Raw genomic sequence first — 13,183 nt, forward strand, 5'->3', positions numbered from 1 at the left:
TCAAGTATTCAATAAGGCTTATTTGGACAAGCTAATCTGTATAACTAACATTTACATTTAAGAAGCAGTACCAGTACACGACTTTTCAGACATTTTTGCACGAGGTTTTTTGAAATGACAGATCTCTCACTGTTTGCAATTTAAATTTATATTGCTTTCCTGAAATCTGCACACATTTAGACAAATCTTATCACTCTTCTTCCCTTCTTCACATCAGAGTTGTCCTTTGACACACAGGTTTGAAGGTCTTGCCCCACACAGCTTTAAGGTTGGGTTCATCATTTAGACCAAGCTCTCATCAAGACAATCAAGTGAAGGTATTAGAAAAAATATCCCACTCTTGTCCTCTCCATGCCCTTTTTGCTCTGTCAATAACTTCCAGCTGTTCCTGACTGGCCATCCCTACTCCTCTTAAGAAAACTGACAACCTGACAGAATTGACACTGCATAAAAAGCCTAAGCCAGAGTTTGGGCCAGCTGACTGATGGCCTCAGCCTTCATGATGGCAAGGCATCACTTTCCAGCAACCAATTATCACTACATAAGGACACAGGAATGTCCTGACTTTGTGGTGTTACAGAAACAGAGTTCCCCGCCAGTGAGGTCCTTCTCCCAAATAGAGAAAAAGACATAAAAACTGTATATATGGTTTAAACAAGATTTTGACTACTTAGGGGAAATTCTGTGAGCTGCTGAGGTACTGCTTTTTTTTCTCAGGGAGTAACATATAGAAACTTCATCGTGTCCTGATTTCAACCACTCTCCTGCATAAGAACACACTCATCAGCACCATCTTTTTCAAAGAACTCCAACTGGAGCACTCCAGAATGAGTAGTGTCAATTCCTTGGAGACAAAGATGCTACATAATAAATATTAAATGTAACTTAAATGTTTCTGACAAAGGGCCTCAGCCCTATCACCATGTTTTGCATCAGACTTCCTTTGTGAACAAAGTTTGATAATTCATATCTTAAAATTTAAGATTAGGCTTTTGCAAAAAACAGGACTAAATTCTTACAATTTTCTTCTGGCTTCTTTCAGTTTATCTATACCTTTTCTAGACTACTAAAGTGACAAATGACCAAGAGACAAATTATTTTATGCTGATTTTTTTATTTATTATAATAGAATAAAAATAGAATGAATGCAATTAAGAGCTGTTCTCAAATATTTATTCTTCAATAGAATAAGAAGGGGATTTTTTTTTCAGTTCTCCACTAAAAACTGCTTTCCTAATACTTGTCTTGCCCCACACATTTACTAGCAAAAGAGTTCTTCAGAATGGTGAAGAAGTTGCTCTGTGAGAGAATTTTTGCTTTCCTAGATTTCAGCTATCAAGAGGCCTGCTGGGGCCCATAATCACATACCACCCAGAGGTAAACTTAGGGCTGGGATTCCAGGGACCAGCTGAGGAAAAGCAGGTGGATGTGTAAGTGTAAGTGAAGCTTCTGTACACAGCTCCAGCACTAGCTGGTAGTTGCTGAGATGTAGCAGAGGTGAACAGCTTCCTCCCAGACTGACAGAATACTATTTTAGGTAACAGTGAGGATCAGCCATAACTGGTTACATGGCCTCATATACCAGTCTGTGTATGGAGGTCTCTTTGCAGAAATAGAGATCAGAATTCTGTTAGTAAAACCACACATTTTACTGTACCCACAGGATAAGAAAAAAGTTGTTTTGTCTAAGATAGGTATTTTTCCATTTTGCTTTTTTTCGCTCTTACCCTTTTTTCTCACTAACGTCACCTACAATTAAAATAGCAAGTAAAGGAGACAAAAGTTGAAATATTTCTTGAGAAAACTGCTTTGTTCCAGATACCTTATACTTTACCCTTCCACAAACTTTCTTTGAAACAGAAGTATTTTCCTACACACAATTATTTACACAATTTCAAATTCAAATATGTAGAGACATGTATGAACACATATATGACACACTGACAGATCTTCAATGAATAAACAGTATTTATCTGATCTTATTTGGTCAGAAACAAAATACAGACACCTAAGTAGACATGAAACACAATTTGTTTCAGCTCTATTGCCCAAAGAAATAAAAACCCCTCTTTTTGAGTACTTTTGTGTATGTTCTGTCTTTAAAAGCTATTCTGATTGTAACATTTCTTGATATTCACACCACACAAAACTACCAAACCTAAAAGCAGAAGGTAGAGCTCATTTTGTGGTGTGGATTAAGCTTATTCCAAAATCTAAAACATTTTCCAAAATATTGTTTCTCTGACCAAAGTATTTTTTTCAGTGTTGTGGTTTAATGCAGTTTGGTTTTAGTTGGGGAGGGAGTTCACAAGCTGCAGAAGTGGTTCCCTGTGGTGGCTTGGCAAATTCCTTCTGGCCTGGAATAACCAACCAGTTGGCTAGTTTTGAATATTGACACCATGTTAAACCACTCAACAAAGCTGAACACACCTCTGTGAGAGTCACATTTAAAAATGAACAAGGCCCAGGAAAAGCTCTCTTGCTTCCAACCTTTGAACAGGTACCAGGGCGCTGGCAGGCCTGGCCCTGTGCAGCCCTTGTGGCCTGGTGGGGCTGGGCCAGGCTTGGGAAAGCCCACCAGGCTCTGTCCTGCTGGGGCCCCTTCCCAGCAGGGCCTGTCGGTCCATGTTTTTTTCTTCCAGCAGCACCGCTGGGCTATGCCGCTGGGGGCCATCCCACTGCCAGGAGCAACCATGTGGCCGGGACCAGCGCCGGGAGTGGCCCCACAGCTGGCCCTGAGGCCACGTGGCCGGGATTGTTTGGCCAAAATCGGTGCAGCTGCAGCTATCTCAGCATGGCTCACAATGAACTTTGTTTGCTTAGCTGCTTTTGGCCAGCCATGCTGCAGACAGAAGGACAAAAGCAGCAGCTTTTCTTTTTATGTTTTTTTGGTGGCCGGCATGAAGAGAAGGTGCAGGGTGGAACCGGCAGCCAGCGCAACTCGCATGGTGTTGGTGGAGACCACAGGACCAACAGAGAGGCACGATTTCCCCTATGGTGGGATTTCCCCAATGCAGAGCCTGGATGAAATCAACCTTTCAGCACTGAAGAACTCTATAAAACCTGTTTCAACTGATAAAGCTTGAGAAAAAATGAACCTATGAACACAAATTCTCTCCTGAATCAAGAAAAGGGAAAGGGTGAAGACACGTAAAGAAAACAACATGGGATGCTGAAGTCAGTGAAGAAGGAGTCAAATTCTAGATGGGAGGAGATGCCTTTGTTTTGAGCTGAAATTCTCTTGTAAGGCTATGGTGAAGATATAATTGATATATCAGACTTTTGTTTTTTCCCTGTAATTCATGGAATGCATTGGGGGAGATGTAGCATTCTAACTACAGCCGTGAGCAGAAGCACCAGTGTTGAAATAAGCAGATGTTGCAGTAGCTGTGATCCAATGAGAAACTTGAACTGAGAGAGATGAGGGAGATGAGAAACCTTGCCCTAGGGATAGAAGAAGGAAACCTCTGTTCCCAGAGATAAAAGAAGAGAACTTTTGTTTCTACACTAGAACAGCTCATCCTTAAAATTGTACCCCAAAAAGCTGAAATGACCCATGGTGGGAGTTACGGGAAAAAACTACCAAAACATGGGATGGACTTCACAATTGCAGATTTCTGGGTGGCTGCTGATTCACTGTGATACTGAAGCCATGAGAGAACTGCTTCTTGTGAAGAAGTCTTCATGGCAAAGGAGACTCCTCTTCCTAAGAGAACTGAAGGAAGACTATTTTAGAGGTGGCAAACTGACTGAAAGTCCCAGGTTTTGTCTCTTTACGTTATCAGTGGGAAAGAAAAGAGGGTGTGGGGGCAGGAGAAGTGTTCTGAAGGTTTATTCTGATTTTCTTATTATTTTTCTTTTAATTATGTTAATAAAGTTTTCTTTATATCCTTTAAAAGTTTCAGCCTGCTTTGCTCTCTTCCTAATCCTTATCTCGGAGCAGAAAATGAGTAAATAATTCTAGTGGGTGCACTGGCATTTGGCCCACTTCATTAACAGGTGCACTGGCCAGGAAATGAACGATTGGTGAACCAAAACCACTACACTTAATCGGTGTTTCCACCCAGTTTCCGAAACTGCTACATTCAGATACTAAAAAAAAAAAACCAAAACCAAAACAAGCCCTCTCAGGACTTCCTCATGTGCCATTTTCAGCATCAAATGAAAAATAAAACATATAATATAGAAGCACTTTTGTGAGTTCTTACCAGTGTAATGGCAGCATCATCCTCAGGCCCAGCGTATCGAAACAAGATCCGATGTCTTTCCATGTCTGCAAAATACTCTTTTGCTTCTTTAGCAGTGCTGGTACCCAACCCTGTACAATAAAAAGAAATACTCAATATTCAAAATTTTAGTTTTATTATTTTATCTCTTTTATTTTACTGGGAATATGATAAAATCACTATGTAAGACACTATCATGAAAAGCTATAATAAAACTTCACAGCACCCATTTATTATTATTTATTCATAGGGTTGATATATTTGTTTCTAAACAAACCTTTGTAGTATTTTATCTTCCATGCTTTATGATTTTCCATATGCTTTTTCCATTCATCAAATTCAGGAATACTATAGAATGAAAGTTCTTGCTTATTTTTGCTTGCCTTCAAAAAAACAAACAAACAAAATCAACATTTCTGTTGTGCTGTAAGTAATCCATAAAATCTCAATAAGAGAACCCATACCTTCACAATAGGGGTGATGAATTCCTCAAGAAAACCATGTTTCAACAGTGATGGCCAATTGTGATGAATAAAATTGATCAACAAGCCCTTTATGTGAGATCCATCCTGATCCTGAATCAGAACATGAAAACATGAAGCAATCTTGTATCAGATTCCCCAAACCACCAAAAACCCCACTCACTGGCCTGAATACATCAAACCAATGTCTGATGACAGAAAGCATAGAAAGGAACAGTCGGTTTGAATTTGGATTCCAAACTGGACCAGGGTATGAAATAACCACCTGTGAAGGTCACCGAGCTATGAAAAAGCTCTTCCAAGCCAAGTACATGGTTGTTGTTCAAGGTTTCTCTGCTTGTGGCATGCTTTTGCTGAGAGCTAGACAGCTCTCCCAGACACCAGAGTTGAGTTTTTGTGGAGAAAAGCCAAACCCAGCCACAGTTCTCATTGGTGGCAAGATGCTTGATAGATCAATCATGAGATTATCCAAAAATAATAGCCTACATTCTTGTTTCTACATGACTTGCTAGTAATACCACCTCATTTACTGTCTACTTTTGTCCTTACTTTCAACATATTTTTGAATTATCAATAGCATGTTCTTATTATTACTTTGGTTTCTTACTATTTTCTGCAGCAAAGTTCAGCTGTACATTTAGAGTAACCAAAACAACACAGATAAATTATTCCTTAAAGAAACCTCAGAACCTATGAGACTGCAGCAAAACACATTGTAAGAAGCTCTGTAGATTAAAACTTGTGAATTTCAGACTTACCTGATCTGTCATGATCATAATTTTTCCATATCTCAAGCTTTTCAGAGATTCTGGATCTTCATAGCTTTTCTTGTATTGTAATCCAACTATTTTGATGATGTTGTTGATTTCTGCATTTTCCATAATCTGTACAAAAAAGTTATTTTCCAGCCAGCGTAAAAAGCAGAGATTCAGAAACATCTCAGTCTTGATTTATAGCTATTTTTTTCAATGCACCCTGACCTCATCTTCATAAGTTTTTAATTCCCACCCCTTGAAGCCTTTGCACTTGTAATGATTTCTTCTGTACAGTCAAATTTTCACAACTGCACCACTCTTTCTCCTCTACAGCCAGAGCACTTTGGATCAGGAAGGCTGGGAGAAAACTGAATGTGTAACAAAAAGTCATCTGACAAAGCTGCCTTCTTTTTCCACTGTTTTTATGGGCATCTGCAGCACACCTCTTATTACAGACAAATTATGAATGGCAGCAGGAGCAATATGATGGGGTAATGCTGCTGGCTGCTGACTCATGTTGTGAGTCCATGAAATCACATAGTAATGGAGAGAATACAAAATTTTAGGGGCTTCAGGTACTCATGTGAAATGTGAATATGAGTCATAGCAAGATTTCCTTCCACTTGTGAAGAAATTAACCCTATCATCACAGTACTGCAGTTAATATTTACAGGCTTATCCCAGGCTTCAAAATAGCCGGTACTTTATGAAATCTCAGTCACAAAACTTCCATGAAAAAATTAAATTATGAAGATGTAAATCTAGAAATCAAGAATAAACAGGAGGACATCCATTTGTCAGCAAAAAGGAAAGGACAAAACTACACACCTGTTTGTGAGAAGCTTCTCGGACATTGAGAATTTTGCCCCTGAGTGGGAAGACTCCATATCTGTCTCTGCCAATAACACCTAGGCCAGAGACAGCTAAAGATTTGGCTGAGTCTCCTTCAGTTAATATCAACGTGCAGTCCAAGGAATGTTTGCCACCTGCAGCCCAGGATGAAGTAGAGGGAAAAAAAACCAGGAAAGCGTAACTCAAACAAAAGAAATGCAGTTGAATTCTTTCTACTCTACAGGTAATTTCCTCTCATTAGTTAATTTAAGTAGGCTGAATTTCTCTTCTTAGGGATGGCCTTCCATACCACTAAAACTGCACAGCAATGAGTATCCTTGCCCTTAGCAGTACACTATGGATTGCTATGGACAAGGAGCAAAATAGGCAAAATTGGATGCAATGGTGGTACATCTTATATAATGGTTCCCACATATCTGCACAAAAAAGACAGATTGCTTCTCTACCTTCACCATTTCAGTTTGCTAGCTGCAAATTTCTTACACAGGTACATTATGCATGTCTGAGTTACATACCGGAGTTATTTCCCATTCTGCATTTTCACTTTCCACACAGTTTATTTTAAATAGTAAATTGTTAAATCACATTTTTGTGGTTTTCCCTTTTAATTGTCTATCACCTAAAGCCAGACAACTGCACAAAAAATTGTGAGAAAAGTTCCAACGATGAGAACATTTGCACTTCTTATACCTCACAAATTTCTCAAACAGAAAAACAAATCTTTACTAACAGTGTAATTTGGATTCTACAAGACACACTGTGTGCTGGAATGACATTCATGTTCTGCCTATTGCAACTGTAGCAGTGGAGTAGATGTTCTAAATAACAAGCAAGCTGAAAAGGAACCCACCCTTCTGCTACAGTGCAAATGCTCATTAAGTGGCTTCGATATTTTATCAAGGCCTGTGGTAGGAAAGATGCCAAAAAAACTTCAAGCTGGTTGAGTCTCACCTACTGATAATAAGGTAGTTTTGAATATAGTGGTATTTAAAATGTGTGGAGAGTAATTTGCCTTTACCTGGTAGATAAAGACCACCCCATACTTCCTATTACACAGAACTTATATGCAGCACCTTTAGTTTTCTGAATCAAGACATGTGGCTTAATATAATCTAAGGCAGTTTTTCACACTGGCAGTGACTACCTACCAGCAAGGTGGACTCCAAATACCTAGAAAAACATCAGTCTGCTGTTTTATAATATATAAAAGCCAATATTTTTCATAAATGAACTGCAGAAAACACATGTGAATGTCATTCAAGTTCACTTTCTTCTGGAATGGATGCAATCAGTAGCAATTAATGTCACAGAAATACAATATGCCAGGTATTTTCCTGAGAACAGCTCTAAAGAACTCCAAGACAAAACTACATGAACTGACAGGTTCAAAAAATGCTTTTATGCTTCACCTGATTTAGTAATCTAGCTGCTCCCTTACAATCCTATATTCTTAATTTTTGTTTTGATTTTTACCTCTTCTCCCCCAACAAGGCACAGAACTATGTCTAGCTGTTTGAGATGGCAAGAATGACCTGGTATAGGACCCTTTCTTTTCAGAGGAGGGGGAGGAAATCTGCAACACGTGCATCACTCTACAGATACACATCTCTCCGATACTTTAGCATTAACTGGCAATGATTGAAACATTCAGGGTAGCAGGCACACAAGAGACCTTTGGATGCTGGACCTCGGCTTCAAACTCACTCTTAAAGTAAAGACAAAAATCTAAAAACCACAGGAATAACTAAAGTCAGAGGGGGTTGTGGCCAGAGACTGTTCTCTCCCTGCTGCACTTCCTGGGTGGCCACTCTGAATGTGCAATGTCTTCAGTGTCAGAAATCCAGTATATTCCACATCTTCAACAAACCAATACCTGGCTAAGCCTCCTCAGGACATGCAGAGTTCCCTCAACATGAAACAATAATTAGGCATCAGAGAAATACCTGGGTAACAGGCATTCAAGTCATGCAAAGCTTAAGGCATGAGTTCAGCCCAAATGAATCCCTATATGCCTTTTTACTTGAGGAACCTTCAGGATGAAAACCAATAGAATATTTTATTAGCTCCCTTGTTAGAGATTCTCCCTTCCCCTCACGCCAAGCCAACAAAAAGGATAAGAAGTGATTTTGAAGCCTGATCTCCAAAGCAAAGCTAAAAAAACTACCAAAAAAGTGTATCCAAAATCATTCATTATATGAGTTAGGAGTACTAGGCTTGATATCCATGAAAATATGAAATTCCTTCAAGCACACAATCTTCTTGGAAAGAAAAGTATCAGGAACATACATCTGAATGAGGAGTGAAAATTCCACAGGCAAAATACTAGACTAGATGCGATTATCAACTTTTGAGGCAAAATATGACATCTGAATAAATTAAAAAGTAATTAAATACTGAAGAAAACCCAATTAAAAAATAATAACCAAAGAACCAAAAGAAAGGGAGGAAAATTAGACAGAACCATCATCTAATCAAGTCATCTTTGGCTTGAATGTCAAAGCACCAAAAAAACCCCCAAACCAACCAAAAAACCCAACCAAAACCAAGCCTCTTTCTTAGTGTTCCATGCTTTTACCTACTCAGCCCACCCACATACTTCACTGCTGTGATTGTGTTCACAGGGGTTCTTGGATAAGGTAAGAGACAAGAATGATGATTGACTCCATGATCAGAAGGCTTGATTTATTATTTTATGATAGATATATATTACATTATAACTACACTAACAAGAAATAGAAAGGAAAAGGTTTCCTCAGCAGGCTAGCTAAGCTAAGAATAGAAAAGAAAAGAATGATAACAAAGGTAGCTCTCTCAGACTCTGTCCAAGATAGCTTGGTCTTTGATTGGCCATTAATTATAAACATCTAAGATGGGCCAATCACAGGTGGACTTGTTACATTCCACAGCAGCAGATAACCATTGTTTACATTCTGTCTCTGAGGCTTCTTAGCTTCTCAGAAGGAAAAATCCTAAAGAAAGGATTTTCAGTGAAAAGATGTCTGCGACACACTGAAATTTCTCTACCTTTGTTTAATGTGAGGATGTATTAAAAACCAACTAACAATAACACAGATGGGCAACATTTTGAGCTCTTTAGCCATGTGTGCCCCTGAGACCATTCAACAACAACTCCCATCCCATTGCTATTGGCATAAAGACTGCCAGCTGATCCTGATCCTTTATCTGTGCTAAGGAAACAAGCCAGCAGAGATTGCCAGCTTGCCCTATATTCCCAGACAGGAACCTAATGGCATTTAAAGTCTAATGAAATAAGTCTCTTGAGCCATTCCCTCAGGTCTGCACACTATGTGATTTACGTCTATACCTTCTGACCCTACAAAGATTCTGATCTTTCTACATTAGAAAGGTCAAGAAGACCAGTCACCTCCAAAATGGAATATTGGTACCACCATTTAGCAGGAAACCACAATTAGAAGATACACACTCTTCCAATACCAACCTAGACTGCCACTTTTGTTCAGTGTTACTAATCCTCTACCCTAAAGAGGACAGCATTCCTGACACCAAACTCACCGTCACATTTCCATTCTAGCTCTAGAAAGCTTAGAAAACCAGAAAGATTTTTATTAAAAAACACGTAAGAATGAGAAATAAAAGTCAGGTTTCAAATTAGCATGTCTGTTAAGAATTTACAAAACAGTAAAGAAATTAAACGTAAGTTCTCTTACCAGCATCATTAGCATCATCCAGTTTTGGAATGCCCTTGATTTTACTGTGTTTCACTGAAGAACATTTTTTGTTCAGTTGAGTTTGTGCCTTAAATTTGACCCAATTCAAAATACTCTCTATGATACCACAGTTAGAGGCCTACAAGCAACAAATCAGAATTGTGGATGAGAAAAATAAATCCTCAGATAGCAGATTCTTACATCTCAGTTTTAAATCATTACCACTATTTCTAAGATTCTCTAAATTTTAAAAATTGAACCTATGAAAGGTCAAGGGATTAACATACACCTTAGTATTTACCACTTTATGCACATACAACTAAAACACAACACAAAAAGAGTTTCCTTTTCCACCACTTCTATAACTGATGGAAAGAGCAAAGGAAACCTAACAAGAGGATGTCTTATGCTGTGTAGTTGATGTGCTGAGATGTTTTAAGCACTTGTTTCCTGGATTTTGACAGCAAAAAGCAGCCTTATGGGGTATTTATGACCATTTAAATTTTCTTTGGAAATGACTGAAAATGGCTGAAAGACAATCAAAAGTATGTGAGAATGAGCTTTCTACCAATCACTTGAGAATCTGATACCAATTTTAGAAACACATCTGCAGCAAAAATAGCATATAATATATTTTCTAAACAAAACTGCTTTAGGTTTTGTTTCACATCAAAAGAAAACACAGATGGAGCAAAATACTATGAGCTTTGGCTTTTAATTATCCCCCATAATACAGCATTCATTGTTGAGATTGTGCTGCTCATTTAATGCATCTGGAAATCAATGTTTACTTCTGGGAATATGAAAAACACTATAAATCAAACCTGCTGACGGTAATACAACATGTAGTTATTCTTCAGATTTTGTTATACAAGACTGTTGTGAAAGTTTTTTCCCTCTAAATTCTGTAGGAATGTCACCCATAACACAGAATTAGAAGAATAAACCACTATACAATCAGTAAAGTTTTGATGCCAGGAGTATTAGCAATGGCACTGTTCTCCTCACTAGTGGAGTTTCATTTAAGGCTACTGGCATTAAATAGGACTTAGTAAAATGAGTTCTGCCTAACAGAATTCTACTTTTCCTTCGTTGTATGAAAATGTAGTAGAGGAAAAACCTCTCTGAGGTATTTCTACAAATACATTCATTTAGAACAGCAATTCTTAACTCATCTACAGAAAAACTTTTAAACTTCCTGACAATAATGATCACTTGGAATACTACAGGCACCATTTTGCATTTCCTTGATTACTGGATGAACAAGTAAATGTGAAATATCCTCTCCCTCTCTTTTCACTCCAGTGAAACAGAATAGAACTGATACCAAAGAGTAAGGCAGACAATATTCTCAACTTCAGAAAAATACTTTAACACAAAAACCATTGATCAAGGACATCGTTTACATTTTAAGAGTCGAATTCATTTCATTTACAAATGTAAATGCCAGAATCTCCAACAAACAAGATGATCAGGTGAATTTTAAATCCAGGGCAACAATCAAAACACAGTCACAGTCATCCATTATTAAGACCAGAGAATGAACAGACATTCTTTCACCCCACTTCCTGAGTATGCAAATGTCACTGCAGTACCACAATGGACTATAACTAATCTTCTGCTACAGGACATACATACACTTGGTCCAGTGTGTCAATTACCACTTCACAAAGGAATAAAAAAGAGGTTTACTTACTGCTTTAAAAAATTTCTCAGATAGCTGGCACTTGGACCCAAAACTTTTAGGCTGCAATGTCATGTTTTCCTTCGTCTGGGAATCAAATGATGGGTTTTCAATCAAGCAATTAACAAAAACCCATATATGGTTCTTCACCTGTTTAAAACATAAAAACCAATTTACTCAACAAAATTCTCACATTCATTTTTTTCAGTATTTTTGCATAAAGTTACTTGCCTGAAATGGTTTGACTGAAACTCCAGCTTTATTCTTCTTTTTCACCACTTCTATCAGTTTGCCCACAACCTGATCCACCACATAATCAACATGCCTACCACCCTGAATGAGGGAAGAGAAAAAAATAAACAAATAATAAACAAAACAACCATTAAATTTCCTAATAGTTTTTAGCTGTAGTAACAAAATTCCTGTAATCATACTTTGGTACAGAAATCCATGCACACGGAGCTGCAGCATAAGATAGAAAAGTCTGTTTTTTCCAGGTCATTCGGTCTTCATTCAAGTGAGGATGACAAAAGTTAATTGATTGATTACTCAAATACCTTCCTTTAAATTTGTAGACAAAAAAGCCAGAATATTAATAAAATGGTAAATTCTAGTGGCTGTCATAGGAAGTTCATATCACTTGGAGTAAAATCTTGTAAAAGTGGAGTGATGCAGGCATATCCCATTAAATGAAACATACATAACTCAACATTCCATATTTTACACAGATCACCTTTGTTTTAGATCAGTTATCACCTTACAAAAATACAGACTAAATTCTGTTTCCTGTTCAGAACAATCTACATTAGGGCAGACAAAACAAAGAATACTTCTCTATGGAGAAGGTCATGATGAAGTAACAAACAGAAAAACCCTTGCTCTTTAAAGCTGTATTTAAAACAGGACTGAGGAGGGAAAAAAAGCTCTTGACAGCTATGAGGAAGTATAGGATAGATAAGAAATAAGTAAGAGAAAACAAAACCAAGAATAAACAGCGGCCAAAAAGAGGAAGACAACTAGCAATCAAACCCCAAAAGTTAGGATTCTACATTTTAAGGCAGAATATGCACGTGAAAAGACTGAAGATGTAAAGAAGTTGAATTGAGGGGATAGCAGCTGTTCTCAGCTTCATGCAGAAAGCAGAGATTTAAATAAAAAAAAAAAAAGAGTAGATAAAACCAAAATGGTTAAGCTAGTAAATATTATTAGTCATAACCAAACCAGCAGTTGCACTTCAAAGAAACCATCTATGGTTTCTCTCAGTTCCTAGAGTCATCTACTAAAACAACAACACAAACCATTAGAAGCACCATGCAAAGTCCTTTCTCATGGCATTTCTTCTAAAAAAAACCAGCCAACCAAAAAACCCACATACAAACCCCAAAAGCTGCTGAAATTAAAACACAACTGTTTTTATCCAAATATAGATGACAGAGTTTCAGTAGAGGGAGAGTTCAATGGAAAGATGATCTATCAATATCCTGCTACTTTAAAG

The 13,183-nt window shown here is 37.8% G+C and overlaps 1 protein-coding gene across 4 annotated transcripts in view; it reads right to left on the bottom strand.

The window, feature by feature from the left end:
• Nucleotides 1-13,183, bottom strand: part of TOP2B (DNA topoisomerase II beta) — a 61,866-nt gene that overhangs the window by 20,782 nt on the left and 27,901 nt on the right. For all 4 annotated transcript variants that reach the window (XM_054654833.2, XM_054654823.2, XM_054654814.2 and 1 more), the window contains exons 9-16: nucleotides 11,920-12,021; nucleotides 11,701-11,838; nucleotides 10,005-10,143; nucleotides 6,292-6,449; nucleotides 5,467-5,592; nucleotides 4,691-4,801; nucleotides 4,504-4,609; nucleotides 4,209-4,318 (exon numbers count right to left, since the gene is read on the bottom strand). In XM_054654833.2, the coding sequence (XP_054510808.1) occupies nucleotides 4,209-4,318; nucleotides 4,504-4,609; nucleotides 4,691-4,801; nucleotides 5,467-5,592; nucleotides 6,292-6,449; nucleotides 10,005-10,143; nucleotides 11,701-11,838; nucleotides 11,920-12,021 (990 nt within the window). The remainder of the gene's footprint in view (nucleotides 1-4,208; nucleotides 4,319-4,503; nucleotides 4,610-4,690; nucleotides 4,802-5,466; nucleotides 5,593-6,291; nucleotides 6,450-10,004; nucleotides 10,144-11,700; nucleotides 11,839-11,919; nucleotides 12,022-13,183) is intronic.

This window comes from Agelaius phoeniceus, chromosome 1 (assembly GCF_051311805.1).
Source record: "Agelaius phoeniceus isolate bAgePho1 chromosome 1, bAgePho1.hap1, whole genome shotgun sequence".
In the NCBI taxonomy this organism is placed as follows: Eukaryota; Metazoa; Chordata; class Aves; order Passeriformes; family Icteridae; genus Agelaius; species Agelaius phoeniceus.